The 24125-nt window shown below is 36.2% G+C and overlaps 1 protein-coding gene and 1 pseudogene across 4 annotated transcripts in view; one reads left to right on the forward strand and one right to left on the reverse strand.

Moving 5' to 3' along the window:
* Positions 1–290: 290 nt before the first annotated feature.
* LOC127430466 (mitoguardin 2) overlaps positions 291–24125 on the reverse strand; it is a 28138-nt gene continuing 4303 nt past the window's right edge. The window contains exons 2-17 of one of the 4 annotated variants that reach the window (XM_051680252.1): positions 20600–20717; positions 15542–15837; positions 13348–13555; positions 11624–11739; positions 11401–11521; positions 10903–11027; positions 10237–10354; positions 10052–10158; positions 9843–9955; positions 6082–6154; positions 5910–5996; positions 4953–5051; positions 4478–4612; positions 3457–3510; positions 2239–2355; positions 291–1679 (exon numbers count right to left, since the gene is read on the reverse strand). In XM_051680252.1, coding sequence (XP_051536212.1) covers positions 1455–1679; positions 2239–2355; positions 3457–3510; positions 4478–4612; positions 4953–5051; positions 5910–5996; positions 6082–6154; positions 9843–9955; positions 10052–10158; positions 10237–10354; positions 10903–11027; positions 11401–11521; positions 11624–11739; positions 13348–13555; positions 15542–15637 — 1794 coding nt within the window. In that variant the 5' untranslated portion in view covers positions 15638–15837; positions 20600–20717 and the 3' untranslated portion in view covers positions 291–1454. Of the gene's footprint in view, positions 1680–2238; positions 2356–3456; positions 3511–4477; positions 4613–4952; positions 5052–5909; positions 5997–6081; positions 6155–9842; positions 9956–10051; positions 10159–10236; positions 10355–10902; positions 11028–11400; positions 11522–11623; positions 11750–13347; positions 13556–15263; positions 15275–15541; positions 15864–20599; positions 20718–24125 lie in introns of those variants that run through there. The other 3 variants (XM_051680253.1, XM_051680254.1, XM_051680255.1) reach the window with 3 other exon arrangements.
* LOC127430964 (alpha-N-acetyl-neuraminyl-2,3-beta-galactosyl-1,3-N-acetyl-galactosaminide alpha-2,6-sialyltransferase-like) lies at positions 22352–23256 on the forward strand (annotated as a pseudogene).

Below are 24125 nucleotides of genomic sequence, written 5' to 3' on the forward strand. Positions count from 1 at the left end.
TATATATATATATATATACAATTATACTAAATAAATGAATAAATAATACGTGTGTATATATATATATATATATATATATATATATATATATATATATATATATATATACACACACACGTATTATTTATTCATTTATTTAGTATAATTGAATATATATATAAATATATATATATATATGTGTGTGTGTGTATGTGTGTATATATATATATATATATATATATATATATATATATATATATATATATATATATATATATATATATATATATTTATATACACACACACACACAAATATTTTTTATGTATTTATTTATTTATTTTATTACGATAGCGAGGATTTAAATGTACTTAAATTGAAAAACGTCACCATGAAAATAATTGAAACTATTAATAAATAAAAAATTTAAAATAATGTCACAATGCAAAAAAAATAAAAAATAATTAAAATAAAAACCCTAAAATTGGTCCTAAAATTGGCTTCATTTTCTTTAAGCAACATTTAATTTCTTTTTTCTTTCTTTTGATTTTGGGGTGAAATATGACCTGAACATTTTCTTTTGTAAGATTCACCTTTTAATCTATACCAAAGCTCGTCTCTGTTGAGTAATTCACACTAAAATACATACAAAGAAAAACCCGTCTCTATTCACCCACTCCAGATAACGTGTTCAGTGCAACTCATGATTCAGTGCAAGACTTTATTTGGCCATTAACACAAGCATAAATGCTTAACGACACACGTTCATGCACAATAATCTGAAGACCCGTGTTCAGACGTAAGAGGCATCCGTTGATGTGGTGTGGGTACAATTCAAGAGCTGCAACTCCAAACAAGGCTGCAAGTTTGGCTAAAAGTTTGCCGTTCGTGCCGCCTGGTACCTTCAAGTCAAGACGGTTCCAGACAGGATCAGTTTACAAAGCATCAGTGATTTTGAGCTGTACAAACTGGCCGTCATTCTGGTAATGTAAGATTAAGATAACGTAAGATTTCTAAATAGCAGCACTGGGAATTCGGTGGCAAACGAAAATTAGTAGAAGCAAATGACAAAAAGGCCTCCGATGACCTCGTGGTAGTCGTTAATCTCTCTAAACATTTAAAGAAACGAGGTCGAAGCAGGAGCGTCTTTTAAATGAATGAAGTCCTATGAAGTCTTAATAGTCACGTTGATTGGTCTGAGGTGATGAATAAATGTAGTCTATGTGATTAAGGCCACGCCCACACTAATCCATTTAAGTTTGAAACCTCCGTTTTAAGTTTCCCAATGTCCTTGTTTTCCAAAGTATGCGGATATGGAGAGCGCTTTTGAAAGTCTACAATTTTTCGATGGTGGAAAACGCCATTCCAGTGTGGATGAGAGGCATAAACGTAGCAAAATCAAGGCGTTTCCAAAAGAAAACGGATTAAGTCGTCCAAGTCCAAGTATTATAGAACTGTGTTGAATTGCTCTGAAACCTCAGTTGAGCTGTTCACCCAGTTCTGGATGCCCGGTGTTGGCTTGGCACGGGCTCTTGGGGAGAGCTCCATTGGTCTCAGGTAGAGTGTCAATGCCCAGGTAACCAACCAGGATGTCCGCTCGTCTGTGGGACAAACTGAGGATGTCTTCGGCCAGAGATGGGACCGAGGTGAAACGCACCTTATCGTGGTCAAACATGTCCTTAAGATACTGCACAATCTGTTGCTGTGGAGACCAAAGGAGACACACAATAGCACTGAAATGAATATATTCAATGTTAAAATATGTTATTTGTTTGGGGCGGGACTATCAGTCAATCCGACCAATGTCAGATGGGGTAAATGTTTGGGAAACCTGTTTGAAAACAGTGCTTTTATTTGCAGACCAATTTGGTGACGCTAGTGGCGCAGAAATTACACACATCACGTTTATATCTTTTGATAAAATTACAATAACTTATGAAGTCATTGAAGGTATTTTCGTTTTTCTGTTTTCAGTCCAGGGTGTCTGCAATTTCTGGTTTCAGCCAAGAACGTTCCAAGGAGAAACTGTGAATCTCAGGCCGGGTTTTGATCTAATGGCAGGCATCGGTGTGTCAGAGATACAATTAGCATGTGATTATGGGCTGATCTGGATTAGACTTCATTCTTGAATACTGCGATTATTGTCTCACGTATAAAGAAGAAGTGAAGAGTACACATAAATGCTTAGTCCCTTCATAGACTTCTATTCAGGGGTCCAAAAATGATATCCAGGACGTTTATATTTGTGCAGTGTGTCTTACCTTGAATATGGTGCACACCTCACTCAGGTGCTGTCTGGGACCCAGAAACCCAAAAGCCAAAACTGGACTCACATGCTCAGAGATAGCATAAAAATGAGCGATAAAACCGTCTGGAACCTGAGCAACAAACACAAAGAGCTATGATCAGACAAAAGGAGAATTCGTGGTTTTTAGACTTCAACTTCAGGCACTTTCATCTCAAAGAGGTTGATTTTTATTAAAACAAATTTATCTTCTCGTTGTCTCGTTACAACAGACTTGGAAACTTTTTACCAGGCCTTCATTATTTATATTTGATACTTTTCAAATGCCTTTTATGTACATATTTTACCATTTTACCCTGTCCCAGATGCAGATATAAATATAAAACTAAGAAAATTAACTATAAATATACAAATAATTACATGTTTAAAATGATGATCATTTAAACAAAGAGGGAAATAAACATGAACCATTTCAATATTTATTGTGTGAAAATGATTTCCATACATTTTTTTTTAAATTACGTCTGTCCCACAGTTGTGTCGTCATTTCCACAACATCAAACTATTTTGCAAACCTAATTTTTTAAGTTAGTGCACTTGTTAACCAAGTGGACAAACCTGTCAGTGAAGAGCACAACTGAGATGAAATATGAGACAAAACAAAGAAAGATCAAGGAAAATATCACTTGTAAGCAGAATATTTGTATTGGGCGTCATTTCCAATTAAGCTGCAATTTTGCCAAATGATGCTTAAAGTGTGAAAATATTATGGAATTGTTTGTATTTAGGATACTGTACATAAAATGTTAACTACTGTATGTAATTAGCCTTAGCACGACAAAGGAATAAGCCAATTTACATAAAAAATAAAAAGAAGTTAAATGTTAATTTAATGTTAACAAAAAATGTCCATTTGCATCATTTCCAGCGCAGAAATCTATTAAACACAATACAGAATATGAGATGTGCTGGAAATGACACTGTGGTGGGAATTTAAAAAGACAATAAGGACAAATCTCCTGTGATGCATGTACATGCACTGATGGACATTGTTAGTGGACAAATTAAATAAGATAATGAGAGTGTAAAAAATGTTTCAACAGGATTTCACAGGGATAAAAATACCCAAAGTTGGAGAAACACACTTAAACGCATTTTCTGATTGTAGACACATTTGTATTTCTGTGCATGTTCTAATTGTAGATTTAATTCGTGTTATGTTGTTCACACTCACCATTAGTAGTCTCCTCTTGGCTTTTAGTACAGACCAACACGCTGTTGCCAACGCCTGAGAAAGAGAGAGACAGAAAAAAGAAAGGGAAGGACAGATCAGAAATCAAAAACAATGACACGTGATCAATAGTTCAAAAGAATCTAAATTTATATTTAGACTTTATTATTAATATGCACGGTTAAAAAAATACAAGTTCTTCAAATAGGTTCTGCTAAGAACCCTCTTTTTATCAAGAAGCATTCTTGGCTGTATAGGGTTCCTATATGGTTCTTTGGAAATAAAAAGGTTATTGATGTGTCATTATAGGTTCTTCTGGTCAGTGTTTCGGATTCTGGGTCCTTTAACTTCAAGGGTCAATGGGCGAGGCCAGGAGCATGTAATAAGTTTATGAATACAAAATAAAAGTCCCTGGATACACAAGTATCTCATGTGTGGTACTATTGGAAAGCTTAGAATCTGAACTTTTCACACAATACCATCACTTTTGCATTTATGTTAAATAAAATAACAAGATAAGACCTGAAAACCTCTGTGTCACAAATAAGCGCCACTTTTTGTAATGTAGAAATATAAACATCAAAGTCATTTTTATTTGTATAGCACTTTACACAACGCACATCGTTTCAAAGCAGCTTTACAGATCATCGTGCATTAACAGAAAATGAAACTGTAATATCTATAAAGTCTTAGAGTCATCATTGTGTAGTCTGATTAAGTATGATTATAAATTGTGTATAAAAATAAATAATTAAATAATTAAATAATAACTGTATTTTGAACCCCAGTGAGCAAGCCGAAGGCGACTGTGGCAAGGAACACAAAACTCCATTAGATGCTGGTTAATGCAAGATGTAATGCAAAATTCAGGAGCCAAGAAATGCAACATTTTTTAAGTTGAAGAGATTAAACACCAGTACAAAGGTTGGTTTCTAAAGAACTAGAGAACAAACATTTCTCTGTGACATCAGTCTATAAAACCATTTTTGGTTCTAAAGTGATCTGAGCCCTAGTGTTGGCGTACCGTCTCTTTAAAGCTGTCGGAGAGCCATCGGTTCCGCAGAACAGCGACCACAGAGGACGGAGGACTTTCCAGGTCTTCAAACGCGTCCATCAGGATGAAGTCCAGCACAATGTCGAAGAAGTTCATACAGACCACCTGGAACAGAATAACAACTTAAATTTCAGTCCGTTCCTCACACAAAGCTATCACGTGGCTTCAAAAAACGTGAAATTTAGCGCACAAGCCATATGGACTACTTCTGACACTTTTATGGTGCTTTTTAGTCATTTTAGAAGCTCGACAGCCCTAGTAGACATGAGTGGCCTGGAAATTCTTTATAAATTGAAAAAATTCCATGAAAATAAAAAAGTCAAACGGGTGTGTAACAACATGAGGGTAAGTGAATGATGACAGAAATGTCATTTTTTATGTGTGAACTATCCCTTTATGGACAAAAAAGGAATGACTGACAGACAGATGGACAGTTAAGACCCACCCCTCGCCCCTCCAGTTCCTTCTTGGTTACTGGCCACGTCTCTTCTCTCTGGGTGTACTGCAACATGTCTTCATAACTCTCCAGAAATGCCTTCGGACTCTAAACACACATGAAAGCAAAATAGACTCTATTTATTTTCTTAATAAGTGTTCCTGGTCTCATTGTGCACGATTCATCAGCACATTATTCTAAAAAAGAATGTTTCTTTATTTTCTTCAAAATGTCACATTTCTCTGTCTAAGATTGTTTTTTTTTTTTTTCTGTATTTCTTATTTTATTTATTTTTTATTTTCTCCCCTAATTTGGAATGCCCAATTCCCAATGTGCTCTAGGTCCTCGTGGTGGCGTAGTGACTCGCCTTAATCAGGGTGATGGAGGGTGAATCTCAGTTGCCTCCGCGTCTGAGACAGTCAATCCGCGCATCTTATCGAGTGGCTTGTTGAGCACGTTACCGCGGAGACGTATCGGGTGTGGAGGCTTCACGCTATTCTCCGTGGCATCCATGCACAACCTACCACGCGCCCCACCGAGAGTGAGAACCACATTATAGCGACCACGAGGAGGTTACCCCATGTGACTCTACCCTCCCTAGCAACCAGGCCAGTTTGGTTGCTTAGGAGACCTGGCTGGAGTCACTCAGCACGCCCTGGATTCAAACTCATGACTCCAGGGGTGGTAGTCAGCATCAATACTCGCTGAGATACCCAGGCCCCCTGTTTGTTTGTTTTTTTGCTGATGTAACCAAGGCCGTGTGGGTGGGGGAAATAATGCTAACCAATAATATCACAGCCCACTTTTCACCATCCAATCAAATCTTGGTTTACAATTTTTCCCAGTGAATATTTTCTATTTCACTCAGAAATATACCACATTACAGAAGTTAAAAGTTCATGAATTATTTATGTTGTCATTAAGAGACACATCTGTATCTGAGTGTTTTAAATCATTTTAATGCACCTTGTTAGCTTTGGCCATGAGTCCAGAGATCATCTGCTTCCCCGTCTCCATGAAGAACATTCTGTGTGTCTCATCCAACAACAGCACCTACAGACACACACACACACAGCTCAGCAACTGCTCTGTTCCCATGTGTATATCTGTGTGTTTTTGTGCAATGATGTGAGCTGACCTGGAAGGCCTGTCGAACACAGTGTAGTTTAGCCAGGAAGTCCTGATCACTGTAACACTCCAAGAGCTCTGTCCTGAAGAGGCAAAATAATGACAATGAAGTGTGTTACTGGGTTCAAATCAACGGTTTTCCCATCTAATGTTGTTGCCTGAGCTACACCGGAAATCCAGAAATCCCACAGGAGAATGTGTGAAAATAATGACTGTACTGTGGAACAGTTAGTCCCATCTCATAACAGAATCAGAGTAAATGTAGTGGAGTAAACTCTAAGGACTTATTATGTAGTGTTTAGGGTTTCAGAATATTATATGTAGGATTTAAGGAATTAGTATGGAGTGTTTGTATACAGTCTATATTGTTTAGGGTGTCAGTATACTGTCTGTGGAGGTTTAGTGTTTTAGTATGCACAGTGTGATATTTAGGGAGTTAGTAAACAGTGTGCAGGTTTAGTGTTTTAGTATGATTAGTTTAGTATTTAGGGTGTTAGTATACAGTGTGCAGGTTAAGTGTGTTAGTATGCAATGTGTAGTATTTAGGGAGTTAGTATGCAGTGTACAGGTTTATTGTGTTAGTATTCACAGCGTAATATTTAGGGAGTTAGTATACAGTGTGGAGGTTTAGTGTTTTAGTATGCATTGTGAAAGATTTAGGGTATCAGTATACAGTGTGTAGGTTTAGTGTGTTAGTATGTACGGTGTAATATTTAGGGAGTTAGTATGCAGTGTGCAGGTTTAGTGTGTTAGTATGTATGGTGTAATATTTAGGGAGTTAGTATACAGTGTGCAGGTTTAGTGTTTTAGTATGCATTGTGTAGTATTTAGGGAGTTAGTATACAGTTTGCAGGTTTAGTGTTTTAGTATGCAAAGTTTAGTATTTAGGGAGTTAGTATTTAGCGTGCAGGTTTAGTGTTTTAGAATGCATAGTGTAGTATTTAGGGTGTTAGTGTACAGTGTGCAGGTTTAGTGTGTTAGTATGCAGTGTGTAGTATTTAGGGTGCCAGTATGCCGTTTTAGTGTGTTAGTATGCAGCATTTAGGGTGCCAGTATGCATTGTGCAGGTTTAATGTTTCAGTATGCATTGTATAGTATTTAGGGTGTTAGTATGCAGTGCGTAGTATTTAGGGTGTTAGTATACAGTGTGTAGGTTTAATGTTTCAGTATGCATTTTGTAGTATTTAGGGTGTTAGTATGCAGTGAGTAGGTTTAATGTTTTTATTTCATGTTATTCCATAGTTTTGATGACTTTACTATTATTCTAAAATATGAAGAAAATAAATTATAATAAAGAATGAGTAAATGTTCCAAAACTTTTGACCGGTAGTATATATATATATATATATATATATATATATATATATATATATATATATATTTTTTTTTTTCTCCCCAATTTGGCATGCCCAATTCTGACTACTTACTAGGTCCTAGTGGTGGCGCGGTTACTCACCTCAATACGGGTGGCGGAGGACAAGTCTCAGTTGCCTCCACTTCTGAGACAGTCAATCCTATCACATGGATCGCATTGCATGACACTGCAGAGACCAACAGCATGTGGAGGTTCATGCTACTCTCCACGATCCACGCACGCCATTGAGAGTGAGTACCACGTTATAGCAATCACGAGGAGGTTACCCCATGTGACTCTACCCTCCCTAGCAACTGAGTCAATCTGGTTGCTTAGAAGACCTGTCTGGAGTCACTCAGCACGCCCTGAATTCGAACTCGTGACTCCAGGGGTGGTAGTCAGCGTCAATACTCGCTGAGCTACCCAGGCCCTCCATAGACCAATTTCTAAACTCTGTGCTCTCTCAAAGGTTTTGGAAACTCTTATCAGTGAACAATTGTCTTCCTAGTTATCTATAAATAATATTCTACTGATAACCAGTGGGTGTTCCTCAGGGATCTGTACTGGGGCCACTCCTTTTAACTATTTACTGTATATTAATTGCCTTGATTTTAAAATTCAGAACTCTAGTTTTCTAGTTTTATACAGTGTGTAGATTTATTGTGTTAGTATGCATTGTTTAGTATTTAGGGTGTTAGTATACAGTGAGTAGGTTTAATGTTTCAGTATGCAGTGTGTAGTATTTAGGGTGTTAGTATGCTGTGTGTTGGTTTAATGTGTCAGTATGCATTGTGTAGTATTTAGGGTGTTAGTATACAGTGAGTAGGTTTAATGTGTCAGTATGCATTGTGTAGTATTTAGGTGTTAGTATGCAGTGTATAGGTTTAATGTGTCAGTATGCACTGTTTAGTATTTAGGGTGTTAGTATACAGTGAGTAGGTTTAATGTTTCAGTATGCATTGTGTAGTATTTATGGTATTAGTATGCAGTGTGTAGTATTTAGGGTGTTAGTATGCAATGTGTAGGTTTAATGTGTCAGTATGAATTGCGTAGGATTTAGGGTGTCAGTATACAGTGTGTAGGTTTAATGTGTCAGTATGCACTGTGTAGTATTTAGTGTTAGTATGCAGTGTGTAGTATTTAGGGTGTTAGTATACAGTGTGTAGGTTTAATGTGTCAGTATGAATTGCGTAGGATTTAGGGTGCCAATATACAGTTTGTCGGTTGTTAGTATGCAGTGTGTAGTATTTAGGGTATCAGTATGCATTCTGTAGTATTTAGGGTGTTAGTATGCAGTGTGTAGTATTTAGGGTGTTAGTATACAGTGTGTAGGTTTAATGTGTCAGTAAGAATTGCGTAGGATTTAGGGTGCCAGTATACAGTTTGTCGGTTGTTAGTATGCACTGTGTAGTATTTAGGGTGTTAGTATGCAGTGTATAGTATTTAGGGTGTTAGTATGCAGTGTGTAGGTTTAATGTGTCAGTATGCATTGTGTAGTATTTAGGGTGTTAGTATACAGTGAGTAGGTTTAATGTGTCAGTATGCATTGTGTAGTATTTAGGTGTTAGTATGCAGTGTGTAGGTTTAATGTGTCAGTATGCACTGTTTAGTATTTAGGGTGTTAGTATACAGTGAGTAGGTTTAATGTTTCAGTATGCATTGTGTAGTATTTATGGTATTAGTATGCAATGTGTAGTATTTAGGGTGTTAGTATGCAGTGTGTAGGTTTAATGTGTCAGTATGAATTGCGTAGGATTTAGGGTGTTAGTATGCAGTGTGTAGTATTTAGGGTGTTAGTATGCAGTGTGTAGGTTTAATGTGTCAGTATGAATTGCGTAGGATTTAGGGTGTTAGTATACAGTGTGTAGGTTTAATGTGTCAGTATGCACTGTGTAGTATTTAGGGTGTTAGTATGCAGTGTGTAGGTTTAATGTGTCAGTATGAATTGCGTAGGATTTAGGGTGTTAGTATACAGTGTGTAGGTTTAATGTGTCAGTATGCATTGTGTAGTATTTAGGGTGTTAGTATGCAGTGTGTAGTATTTAGGGTGTTAGTATGCAGTGTGTAGGTTTAATGTGTCAGTATGAATTGCGTAGGATTTAGGGTGTTAGTATACAGTGTGTAGGTTTAATGTGTCAGTATGCACTGTGTAGTATTTAGGGTGTTAGTATGCAGTGTTTAGTATTTAGGGTGTTAGTATACAGTGTGTAGGTTTAATGTGTCAGTATGAATTGCGTAGAATTTAGGGTGCCAGTATACAGTTTGTCGGTTGTTAGTATGCAGTGTGTGTAGGGTTTAAAGGTGTTAGTCAACAGTGTGTATGGTTTATAGTATTGGTATGCAGTGTGTAGGGTTTCGAGTCTTAGTATGCAGTGTCTAGGGCTTAGCATATTGGGATGAAGTGTAGTATGCACTACCTCAGTGATCTGCAGGCCACACCTCCATCTCTAACTAAACTCAGAGCCTCTTCATACAGAGCTGCAGGCTTCAGGTGATGAAATGTGTCATCTGGAGAAAATGTATCAAACAACTGCAGATGCAAAGAGAAAAATAACATAATTTCCAAACATTTAGAGTCACAAGTGACCATACATGAAAATGCATCTGTGTGCGTTTGTGTCCTGACCTCAGCTGCAGAGAAAAATGAATCGTCTGATGTGACTGTCGTGGCATCATCATCTTGGATTGGATGAGAGCTTCCAAGGGGAGGCAGAATCAACGTCCCTTCACTCTCTGCGCACACACACATTCATCTAAATGCTACAAACACCACACATATAGAATAAGCCTGTGCTTGTGTGTTTGTGTTACCCAGGTCAGCGAGCAGACTGTCAGGTGGTATGGTACTGCCAAAGTCCTCCTGCAGATGATACGCTCTGTGCAGAAGAGTTTCCAGCTTCTCTGCAAACCGATGATTCCACAGTTCAGGCTACAACAATGACAGTAAAATAAATTAAGTAAATTAATACAATTTAATTAAATTAATCCAATTAATACAAAAATGTAAAAACATTTTTTTTTTTTTTATTTGATTTCATTAACTGATTTTTACAGCCTGAACTGTTAAATTAAATTAAATTAAATTATTCAGTAAATTAAATTATTCAGGCTGTAACAATCACAGGTAAAAAAAATCTAATTAATTAAACAAATTTTTAACTTAATATATCAAATATTTAAATTTAATTACATTAATAAAATCAATAAGATTAACAAAATTGTATTTATATTTTTATTTTAAAATTAAATTAAATCAAATTGAACAGTTCAGGCTGTAAAAATCACAGTTGACAAAATCAAATTAAGTAAACACATTTTTACTTAATATATAAAATATTTAAATGTAAGTAAATGAATAAAATACATAAGATTAATAAAATTGTAATTAGATTTTTATTTTAAATAAATAAAGAAAAAAATTATAACATCAGCACTTATACAGAGTACAGCAGATGGTTGTTTAGAAGTGATATTTACAGACTGACGCTCCACAAGTTCTGACCCTTGTGGGACGAGACTGCTAGAGGCACCGGAGTGAGATCTGTGTCTGATGTTTAAAGCCTGTTCCCACTTACGAAGAGCTTCCTCAAACAGCTCCATACCTGCAGGAGCAACAGATAAAAACATACCACCAATCAGCTGCAAATAACTCTACACTAGTGGAGTCTATGGCTGTGTTGCAAATGCAATATTAGTGTACTGCTAGTACTGTATACTGTATAAAGTGAAGCAGCACACTACATAAATTCATAAGTCTAAGTCACATTTTGTGAACCTTATTATTTTTTACCAAGTATGCCTATATATTCCTTAATAGGTAGAATAACATTTTTAACTTATAGATGTAACATTTCTCTCTAAAATAAATAAATAAATAAATAAATAAATAAAATAAAATTAACATACCCATCAAAAGATTTTGTTTTTGCTGTGCTGCACCAGAAATGGTCCACCACAGTATTTAAACTACATTACCCATGATATAGAGGTTCTCTGCATTAGCATCCTCCATAACTCCTGGCTCTTCAGCTACTGGCTCCGATTCCCACGGCATCCCAGCATTCACTGATTGGTTGGGAGAGGAAGAGACTCGCATCTAAGTCACAGCCAATACAATTTGGGGTTATTTGCGCCGCTTAACAGTTTGGTGACAAATAAACAATACAACAGAATGTGTTTAAGAATGTGATTTTCGTACAGAGGCGATACTGTGTGAAGAGCTGGAGTGTTTGCTGGGTGCGAGAGACGAAACGGCACTCAGTGTGTCATTACTGCGAACACTGGGACTCATCATCTGCCGCCCTGGAACTGGACCTGAAACAAACTTTTAATAAGAAAACAAAAGCACTCCGATCCAATACTAACGCACTCCACTGACATTTTTATAAAGTATATAGCATTTTAACAAGTCTGCAGGATAACAGAAGTCATTTACATTTAGGCGTCTTAAAGGTATAGTATCAAAAACTGTCTGTTGAATTCTATGCATCAAAGAGAAGGTGGAAAACGGTCAAGAAAAGCTAAATTACAGGGGCCTGGGTAGCTCAGCGAGTATTGACGCTGACTACCACCCCTGGAGTTGCGAGTTTGAATCCAGGGCGTGCTGAGTGACTCCAGCCAGATCTCCTAAGCAACCAAATTGGCCCAGTTGCTAGGAAGGGTAGAGTCACATGGGGTAACCTCCTTGTGGTCGCAATTAGGGGTTCTCACTCTCAATGGGGTGTGTGGCGAGTTGTGCGTGGATCACGGAGAGTAGCATGAGCCTCCACATGCTGTGGGTCTCCGCGGTGTCATGCACAACGAGTCACGTGATAAGATGCGCGGACTGACGGTCTCAGAAGCGGAGGCAACTGAGACTTGTCCTCCACCACCCGGATTGAGGTGAGTAACCGCGCCACCATGAGGACCTAGTAAGTAGTGGGAATTGGGCATTCCAAATTGGGGAGAAAAGGGGATAAAAATAAATAAATATATATATATATATTATACATTAAAGGAGAAGCCTTGTTCCAGACTTCAAATATTAAACTCTAAAAATCCAGTATAAAAATACAAATTAACACATATTTAACTAAATGATGATCTAAACAAAGAGTGAAATAAACACAAAGCATTTCAATATTTATTGTGTGAAAATAATATCTATACATTTTTTCCAAATTTACAACTGTCCCACAGTTGTGCCGTCATCTCAACCACACAAATAACGAATGACCGTAATTCCCATAATTACGTTTTTTCAAAAGTAAGTGTACTTTTTAACGAAGTTGACAAAAACAGTGAAGAGCATGCTTGAGATGAAATATGAGACAAGTGATGTATGAACACAACTAAGAAAAATAAAGCTAAATATCACTTGTGAGCAGAATATTTATATTGGCTGTCACTTCCAATTAAGCTGTAATTTTTCTAAATTATGCAAATAATGTGAACATTTTATTTAATTGTGTGTATTAAGGATACATAAAATGTTAGCTATGAAATCAGCCTTAGCGAGACAAATGAGTTTGCCGTTTTATTTCAAAAACTTAAAAATGTCATTTTCCTCAGCGTAATTTCCAGCACAGAATTCTATTAAACACTACACAGAATTTGAGATGTGCTAGAAATGACACTGTGGTGGGAATTGTCACGATTTTCAGTAAAAATGACAAAAATGGCATAACTCTCCTTTGGCACTGTTGGACATTGTTAGTAAACAAATCAAGAAGTGAGAGTGTTACTTGTTAGAAATCCACAGTGCTAAAACTGCCCACAGTTTAACAAAAAAAACTCCCAAATTGTAAAATTGTAATATTGCTCCTTTAAAAGCTCAACGTGTAAATATCCTGGGCTGTGTTCTGGTGTAGACTTTAGTTCAAAGCTTCCAACCAAATTCAGCTGCATGACCTTGGAGCAGCTAAACACAGTCGCTTTTCTCACCTCTCTTGAGCGAGGCCGGTCTGCTGGTTCGAAGCAGTTGTTCTGGAATGCCCACTGGTTTCTGCTCTTCTTTACTGACCACCTGTTTCCTCTTCCTGCCCCCCCTCTTTAACTGATGTGCGGTCAGTGCCAGAGCAACGCTGCCCAGCGCTGTGGCGAACAACACCTTCTTCAGACTGGGGCTCAATTTCAGCTGAGAGAATATAGACTGAGACAGAGAAACATGTGATAGAGACAGGGAGGACCAAAGGAAACAACAGCGATATCAAGGACAAGATGGAATGGGATATGAGTGATGTCAGTACGGAAGATGGGAAAGAAAGAGAAAGAAAACTCTCTTAAAAACGTCCTAGTTACGGTTGTCATCAACAAATGGAATAAGCTTCATTTGCAATACAAATCAGATTCATGATGATATAATAATGCGGTTAAATATGGAAGGCCAAATTGCTCAAAATTAAATAATAAAAGAAATATTTAAATAAATCATTAAATACAGTGCATAATGACATTGTTTAAAAAAAAACGATTAAATGAATCATTAAATCACAAAATAATTCAATAAATGCCCCTTTTATTTCATTTTAGCACTAGTTTGTGTACTTTTTAATTTTAGCATTATCTTTGGGTTGATTATTATGGAGGGCCAAACTACTAAAAATAAAATCGTTAAATACATTTTTGAAATTAATAACTAAATACATAATTAAATTGTTTTAAAAAAATAAAAAAAATATTACATTTATCATTAAATTACTAAATAAATCAATAAATGCACCTTTTTTATTTTAGCATTATCTTTGGGTTGATTATTATGGAGGGCCAAACTACTAAAAATGTAATCATTAAATTAAATGTGTAAATAAATAATTAAATACATAAAACATTTTACTTTCTATAAAATCATTCAATGAATCATTAAATCACAAAATAAATAAATTAATGTCCCTTGTATTTTATTTTATCACCAGTTTGTGTGCTTTTTTATTTTAGCATTATATTTATTATTGAGGGCCAAACTACTAAAAATTAAATAATTAAATCCATTTTTAAATACATAATTAAATACATAACTAAATTGTTTTAAGAAAACTATGAAACCATTCAATTAATGAATAAATCACTAAATAAATCAATAAATGTCTTTTTTATTTCATTTTAGCACTAGTTTGCATGCTTTTTTATTTAAGCATTATATTTATTATTGAGGGCCAAACTACTAAAAATTAAATAAACGTTTAAACAAATAATTAAATACATAATAAAATTGTTTTAAAAATATATCTAACATCATTAATCATTAAATCACTAAATAAATCAATAAATGTCCCTTGCATTTCATTTTATCACCAGTTTGTGTGCTTTTTTATTTTAGCATTATCTTTGGGTTGATTATTATTGAGGGTGAAACTACTAAAAATTAAATCATTAAATAAATGTGTAAATAAATAATTAAATACATAAAACATTTTTTTTTTAACTATAAAATCATTAATCATTAAATCACAAAATAAATCAATTAATATAACCCTGGAAATGAAAATGAACAGACACAAAGCTCAAACTTTAATGAAAAATCACTGCAAAGATAAGGTTAAAATGAAAACAGACACAAACTAGTGCTAAAAAAAATTAAATACAATGGACATTTATTGATTTGTTTAGTGATTTAATTATTAATTTAATGATTTGGGTAAATATTTACCCTTATTGGTTTTAGGGTAAATATTTAAATATTTTAAATTTAATGATTATTTAATCTTTAGTAATTTGACCCTCCATAGTTTAATAGTAATTATGCTGCAGCTGCCTTAATAATGCATCGGTATAGCGTGATCTTAAAAGAAAATGTATTTTATTTCATTAGATTACAATTTATGTTCAGTGCAAAAATCAAAATATGAAAATATTCTTACAGCACTTTCCTACACAGAAGACAAAATATTTGGAAGATTAGTGTAAAAAAAGAAAATGAGAAAGAGAAAAACAGAAATATTGGTTAATTTAAACACAATCTTCATTTTATGGTTCAACTTGAAATCTAAAATTTTTTGTCCCAAATTGTAAAAAGTCCAAGACCTCTGTTGTATTGACCAGCTAAACAAACAAAAAAATTACTATTACAAAAAACTATTATTTACACTGCATGTGTATGTGAAAAGAATGTACGGTAAGTGTGTACAGGTGTGCTCACCTGTCCAAAGTTGGAATAGAGAAAGACAGGTATCTCAGCCACGGTCATGGCTAAGGCCTGCATGATGGACATGCTCTCGGCTCTTCCGATTGACATCTCAGTTCCGCCCCTCCCACCTACAAAGGCTTCCACATCCGAATGCTGCCAAACTATACCGGGATCAGCTGAAGATAGACAGGAACTCAGTTCTGCCCTCTAATCAGGTCTTAACACTGACTGCAGACCAGCTGCACCCGTCCAGATATAGAGTTTTGCATTGCACGTCGCTGCGTCACAGGGTTCTTCATTTTTGTTGCCTTAGAGACCAGAACACAATTCATATCTTACACATGGTTAAGATTAGAAGTTTTGCCTACAAAAACATTCCATTGAACTCCTTTTTTTCCCCCCTCACAATTCAAAACAGTTTCAATACTGTCAATACTGGCATAAAATTAATATGTACACACTCATATTTACATGCAACAAAAAGCTTCATTTAATCTATAAATAACTTTTGATTTGTTTCGACATAGAGTGAATCTCACAAAACTTTTATATGACTCATTTTCACTTTGTGGTGAACAATCAGACCAGATGACATTCCATGTCAAGGCAAAGAAAAGTTGCTCCATTTTGATTGGATCCTGGCAGGACCGACACAAACAAATGTCAAGCACAGCCATCAGATTAGCTGCTCGGACAACTGCTAGACACCCCTCACAAGGAAGGAAAGACCTTCCAACACGTTGGAAAAGACTTCTCATTGGTCCATGAGTGGTTTCTTAGCAACCTCTCAAACCCCCCATCCTAAGGCCAGAGGTGAGAAGGACCATACAATTCTTCAAGACCTATCGAAGCAGCATTAACTTACCAAGTGGCAAAAGTTAAAACAAAGAAGCCTCAAATACAAATCTTTACACATAAACTTTTACTCCTAACATGGACACCAACTGCAACACATCCACTCCATGTTTGTTCACAGAACTGTTTATGTAAATTGCAGTTGCTCAATTAGCACAATAGTTAACACAATCTAAACTATGGTGGTATAAATTAATGCATGCATAATATTTAATCTTTCAATATCATGTTTGGTCTCTATATCTTCAGAAAAATGCCAAGAGTATTTTTGAAGAGGTTTGGAAAAGGAACAATGCATAAATGAGACTTTAAAGACATTGTTTTAAAGTACTAATGTACTTTAAAATATGTAAATGTTCCACACAGATAAGGGAGGGTGAGCCACACTGTGTGGGCCCCCTCTGATCTCAGCAGCCAATCATAACCCTGAAACAATAAGCGCCAAACTGAAATCACCTCCTCATCAGGAAGGTATAAAGCATCCTTACAACAGCCAGACCTTTGTTCTGGTCTCACTCTACGAGAGAGAGAGACAATAACAGAATAATGATCAATGTTCTGAGTTCCCGGCTGTTTGAGTTTGGGAGCAATAACAGAATAATATCACTTCTCCGTTTTGGTCTCACTCTACGAGAGAGGCAATAGCAGAATAATAATTAACATTCAGAATCTCTGGCCTGAGTGGTAGGAGATGTAACAGAAAACAAACCATCCAACATGATAAGTCTCACTCCATGAGAGAGAGGATAACAGATCATCCAACGTTCTTAGTCTCCATCCAAGAGACAGAATAAGATCAACTCTCAAGTCTCACTACAAAACACTATTGCAACGCCAAGTTCGGAATCGCTATACCAGGGAGATTACTACAGCGACAAAGTTTAGCTCTGACAAGCAAACCTTCTCTTCAAGTTTCGTGCATCTGCGCATTCCAGATTATGAATCTTGCACACACATAAGGGCTGTATATCTGCATGTTCCAGATTGCAAGAACCCTCTCTGCTTTCAGAAGATCAGCATTCCTTAGCTCCTTCGTGTCTAAGGCTGTTAAAAAAAGAATCCAGCTCCTTCCCCACTGTAACGTGGCCCTGAGCCCCAGTGGGAGACCATCACCGAACTCATCAATTGATCAAGGGGAACATAAATATCACTACTAAACCTCTTTCCAGAGACTTTGGCTGTAGTGTCAGTTTATGATTATCTAATGTTCTTTAGATTGCATAACCTGTGTATCAAATGTCTAGCAAATAAACGTTGAGTTATTTGTTTAAATAGAAATAAGGTTTTTACCTTATTGTTTTTATTTTTTTATTATATTTTTTAGATTTTCTCCCCAGTTTGGAATGCCCAATTCCCAGTGCGCTCTAAGTCCTCGTGGTGGCGTAGTGACTCGCCTCAATCTGGGTGGCGGAGGACGAATCCCAGTTGCCTCCGCGTCTGAGACCATCAATCCGTGCATCTTATCATGTGGCTTGTTGAGCGCGTTACCGCGGAGATGTAGCACGTGTGGAGGCTTCAAGCTATTCTCCGCGGCATCCACGCACAACTCACCACACGCCCCACCGAGAGTGAGAACCACATTATGGCGACCATGAGGAGGTTACCCCATGTGACTCTACCCTCCCTAGCAACTGGGCCAATTTGGTTGCTTAGGAGACCTGGCTGGATTCACTCAGCACACCCTGAATTCAAACTCGCGACTCCAGGGGTGATAGTCAGCATCTTTACTCGCTGAGCTACCCAGGCCCCCAGGTTTTCACCTTATTAATTAACAGATAAACAGCAAATTATCTTTCATAATATAATAGTCATACTTTGCCATTGCTACATCCAATTCAACCACTTACATCTTTCCATCCTATGCACATTATTTACCTATTCGTTTATTTGATCTTTTAGCATATTAGTACCATTTTGTAGTTTTTGTTAGTTATTCTTGTTTATCTTTTTGTAAATAAAACTAATTTTATTACAACTGTGTGTTCCTTGTGCTGATTATACAGAAGAGCTCTAAAGGTTAGGCCGAATGAATCCTTCAGATTAATCAGATGTCCAATTTACATATTTCTTTTACTGTTAAGGTGAAACTCCTTAGTTGGTGCCATGAGGATGGAGGGAGGGGCTGTCTGATATTAATAATCACACACACATACACTTTAAGTGAAGTGTGATCAAAAATCACCACAAATTTTGCTGTCTTATGTGAGGCCCAGTTCATTTCAATTGGTGCCAGGGTGATTCTCACTACAAATTCAAAATCGAAAGACAGAAATAGGAAATTATATTTTGCTTCAAGCAAATTAAGCCCATTTTAAGAAGATCTTTTTGCATTTCAACAATATTTTAAGACAATTGAGCACATTCCCCCACTTTCTCATTACTGTAATGCAAACAAATCTCATTCTCATTACTGTAACACAAAAATAATTATATATTATTTAAATTGTAAAATATTTTATTCATACTACATCATAATAGCAAAAGAATGAATACTGTATTAAATGAATGAGAATCACCATTGAGAATAATAACAACAAATTCCAAAGTGACACATCCAGACACATTCTAGTAACGGTAATTTGCTAGAAATAAGCTTAATTGCCACAATGAAAATTAATATATTGTAACAAAAATTCTTTATTTCAAGAAAAGTAATTTTTTTCTTTCTACAATTTGTGATTTGTTCTTTTGACTCTGGGGTAAAATGTGACCTGGACATGTTTTCAATTTAAATGTTGCTTTTAAAGCTTTCAAAGTGATCCGATGTGATGCAAAACAGATATAGGCTTCAAAATAGAGCACTAAAATCACAAAATTACTGAAGCATCTAACAGCAAAATAAAAACACACACCTCCACCTGTCATACCACAACTTGACAGCTAGACCAAATCAGCTATAATTTGACATTCAACTGCTGTAGAGGAAAAGAGCGGTGGTTTATCAGGAATATGTTTTGACAAAAATATAATACTCCAAAAATAGAATTCTTAATTAATTAAATGTGACTACCAACACTGCACTGCACCACACATGACAATCACAAGTCACTGCAAGCAGTGTTGGGTGTAATGCATTACTAAGTAATTAATTACTGTAATTACATTTTTCATTGGAAAAAAGTAAGGGATTACTCTTACATTTTCAGTAATTTAATTACAGTTACTTCTGATGTAATTGTGTTAAATACTGTATAGACTATAGAACAAATCTATATAAAGCAATAGTGAATTTCAAATTGAAATTTAACATCTAATGTTAAAATATATGTTTTCTGGGCCTGGGTAGCTCAGCGAGTATTGACGCTGACTACCACCCCAGGATGTGCTGAGTGACTCCAGCCAGGTCTCCTAAGCAACCAAATTGGCCCGGTTGCTAGGGAGGGTAGAGTCACATGGGGTAACCTCCTTGTGGTCACGATTAAGTGGTTCTCGCTCTAAATAGGTGCATGATAAGTTGTGCGTGGATCGTGGAGAGTAGCATGAGCCTCCACATGCTGTGAGTCTCCGTGGTGTCATGCACAACGAGTCACATGATAAGATGCGCGGATTGACGGTCTCAGAAGCGGACGCAACTGAGACTTGTCCTCCGCCACCCGGATTGAGGTGAGTAACCGCGCCACCACGAGGACCTACTAAGTAGTGGGAATTGGGCATTCCAAATTGGGGAGAAAAGGGGATAAATTAAACAAATATTTAAAAAATAATAAAATAAAAATATATATATATTTTCTAATTTAAAGCATTCTTTTCATGTTTCATGTCTATCCTTGTATTTTTCATCTGGTCGAGGTTGAGCAGGGTTTTAGAAAGTAATTAGCAATAATTAATGCAATTACTTTTCAGACAATTTGTAATTAGTGCAGTAATCTAATTACTCTGTAGAAGAAGTAATTAGTAGTTAGTAATTAATTACTTTTTTAGAGTAACTTAACCAACACTGATTGCAAGTTAAAATAAACATAAAGACACAGAACCTGTTTCATATAAGAGTTTTCTATTTGTATTTATACTAATTTACTGATAAACTGACCCTCTCTGTGTGTCCATGTCCTTAGATACCAAGCAGCACATTAGCTTAGCTTAACACACACAACAGTTGTTGACAGTTTCCTCTCGAATACAAATGTATGCATGCTTACATTGAACATAAGGGCAGGAAATTAAAAGCAGCTTAAGTGGCTAAATAGAAATATTTCAAAAACTGCACACACTCACTTTCTCCCGGTTTGGAAGGACATTTCCATTCTGCGTTGCTCACACTAACTGTAGTTTCCTGGTGGGCGGGGCGGAGATTTGACCGACAGCGTCAAGACCCTATAGCTGCATTAGACGGCTGAGAAAGAACCAATAAGGTGAGAGAAGGGAGGGGCGCAACGCGTTGATTATCCAATCACATCAACAGTCGCGATTTGACTCTTGCCTCTCGAAGCTGTCGTGTTGACATTTATGTAATAATAATAATAATAATAATAATAATCATTAACATTGCTTAAATATTTAAATATGAAAACGTTTAAAACATTACAATATTACTATACTAAACATGTAATACTATGCAATGCAATACATTCATACCACAAAACAATACAAAAATACATATTTTTTTAATTATGTCTTTCTTAATTTGTACTTAATTTGCACTTTGGACAAAATTGTCTGCTAAATGACTAAATATAACGGTTAATGTCAATTTCCTTATAAAAAAAAAAGAAAGTTATGTATTTTTATACTGGTATGGTGATATATATATATATATATATATATATATATATATATATATATATATATATATATATATTTTTTTTTTTTTTTTTTTTTTTTTTTCAAAATTTTAATCTTTTACTTTGATAACTAAATCCTTGATTTCCAAAACGAGTTACAATGTATGCAAAGAGGGATTTTATTTTATTGTATTTTATTAGCTATTAAATAGTTAATGTAATTGTATTTTATTTAGCTAATAAAATATATTTATATTTTATAAAATATGAATTATTATTATTATTAAGTTTTATTTTATTAATTAGTAAACAGAAAACACATTTTCATTTTATTTGTACTTTATTTATTAAATAGTAAGTTAATAGTAAAAAATTAATCATTCATTATTTTATTTATTTTATGATTTTTTTTATTTTGAGTTGAAGCCGCGTTTCCACGTCGGAACGTAAATATCTTGCTTGTTTTGATTATGGGGGGATCTTACCCCCATCTCCCCCGGAATCTACGCCCCTGCATTCAGTATATATTAATAAAAGGTTATTGATAGTTATATTACATTATTACATTAGTGGCAAAATCTTCAGAATGTATTGCTCACAGTTATTTAATGATTGCTGAATTAGAGTAATTAACAGGAGTGATTTTTTATTTATTCAGGACAATGAATGTTTCTCCCCACGAGAACACCTGGGTTAGATCTTCAGCCTCAATAGGACATGATGTCCCTGGTATTATGCTTTTATGTTTCATATTATGACTGAACTGGGGGTTTGGCAAAGGTATTTTATTTATTATAATTTTTTTCATTATTTTATCATTGATTCTGAATTAGCCTCTCTTTCTTTCTCTCTCTCTCTCATCTCTCAGAGGTTCCACTGGGTCTTCCTCTTCCTCCTCTCTCTCTTTCTTTTACTGTGGTATAATCTTGTGATCAGGTCTGGGGTTGCCATGAAAAGGGGTCTCCGTGGTTACATGAGAGTTCATCCATACAGTCGCTCAAGTTCACATGCAAGTTACACTTTTGACTCTTTGAGTGTACAATTCAATTTAAATGGCCAAAACTATGTGGACACCCACTTTCTAGTGACGGGTTTGTCTATTTCAGCTACAACCTACTAACAGGTGGGAACCCCATTGAACACCTTTAGTTTTTAAATTAAGTGCTCAACAGGTGTCCACATTCATTTGTCCATGTAGTGTATATTCACTTTCTAGATTTTTCTTATACTCTGTATTCTCTCTCAGTTTCTGGGCTTCCACTGCGGCAAATGTGCTGTTGTGTCCAGTTCTGGCCAGATGGTGGGCAGTGGGCATGGTCAAGAGATTGACAGACAAGACTGTGTGATCCGCATGAATGCAACACCTACAGTGGGATTTGAGGTTTATGTGGGGAACAGTTCGAGTCTGTGTGCCATCTCCCACACCAGCGTGCCACACCTGGTACGACAGCAGGGATTTTTTTCCGGACCGAGAGGATGAAATCGGGGGCATTCCTCAGTACACGGTTTTTTACTATGATTTTAGCACTGGAGGTGTTTGACAGCATTCTGGTTTATGGAATGATTGATGGCTCTTACTGCAGGTGAGTTAAATTGAACTAAATCGAGCTGAATTAAGGTCAGTTTCAGTCTTGAGTTCTGATCTTAAAGGTTCACCCAAAAATGAAAATTCTGTCATCATTTACTCACCCTCATATTGTTCCAAACCCGTGTGAACTACTTTCCTCCAGGAAACACAAAAGGAAATGTTATTTTCAGTCACCATTCACTTTCATTGCATAATGAATGAAAGTGAAATGTGACTTTGGTGTTCCACGGAAGAAAAAAGTTTGGAACAAATGAGGGTGAGTACATTATTTTTGGGTGAACTAGCACTTTAAATTTGTGGATTTGTAGCAATAATGTAGTCCCCTAACTTTGCAATCTCTATTATGTCTTGGTTGTAGACATGCCAACCACACCTTCGTACCATACCACTACTGTGAGCTGTTGCGTCTGGATGAGTGCCGTATGAACCACGTCAATGAGCATGCAAAGAGGGGCGGCCATCTCTTCATCACAGAGAAACTCATTTTTGGCCACTGGGCATCACAGGGGAAACTACGGTTTGTTTACCCACCCTGGTCACCACAACAACATCAAGACCAATAGTTGTTACCAAATCAGGCTTTGTGGAGTTTGTTCAGAGTTAGGTCAATCTTGGGAAGGTTTAAAAATGCAATTTCCCCCTAAAGTATACGTTTAAGTTTAGATAATAAAAAAAAACACTCTTCCACTGTGGTGCTTTTAGTGTTGAAAATCAGCCACCAATTTTGCTTTAAATTGTGCTGCTCTGCCTTTGTTTTATTTGGTACAGTTTTATTATAATTTTTTTTAATGTTAAAATTAATTCTGAATAGTATACATTATAATGAGCATTTGTTTTCTCTCCAATTTGGAATGCCCAATTCCCAATGCACTCTAAGTCCTCGTGGTGGCGTAGTGACTCGCCTCAATCCGGGTGGCGGAGGACGAATCTCAGTTGCCTCCGTGTCTGAGACCATCAATCCGCGCATCTTATCACGTGGCTTGTTGAGCACATTACCGTGGAGACATAGCACATATGGAGGCTTCACGCCATCCACCGCGGCATCCACACACAACTCACCACGCACCCCACCGAGAGCAAACCACATTATAGTGACCACGAGGAGGTTACCCAATGTGACTCTACCCTCCCTTGCAACCGGGCCAATTTGGTTGCTTAGGAGACCTGGCTGGAGTCACTCAGCACGCCCTGGGTAACTCACAAACTCCAGGTGTGGTAGTCAGCGTCAATACTCGCTGAGCTACCCAGGCCCCCTATAATAAGCATTTTGAATTTCAGTAATGCTTTATCATATTCTTGACAGACATTCAAAGATTTAATTGTCAATTTTTGTTTTGTATATTATTCTGACCGAAGAGCACTGCAGATGTGATGCTCTCATAAGAAAGCACTGAAATGGCTGAACCGGTCTGTGTGAAAAAGTCTGAATCAA

Source organism: Myxocyprinus asiaticus, chromosome 40, assembly GCF_019703515.2.
Source record: "Myxocyprinus asiaticus isolate MX2 ecotype Aquarium Trade chromosome 40, UBuf_Myxa_2, whole genome shotgun sequence".
In the NCBI taxonomy this organism is placed as follows: domain Eukaryota; kingdom Metazoa; phylum Chordata; class Actinopteri; order Cypriniformes; family Catostomidae; genus Myxocyprinus; species Myxocyprinus asiaticus.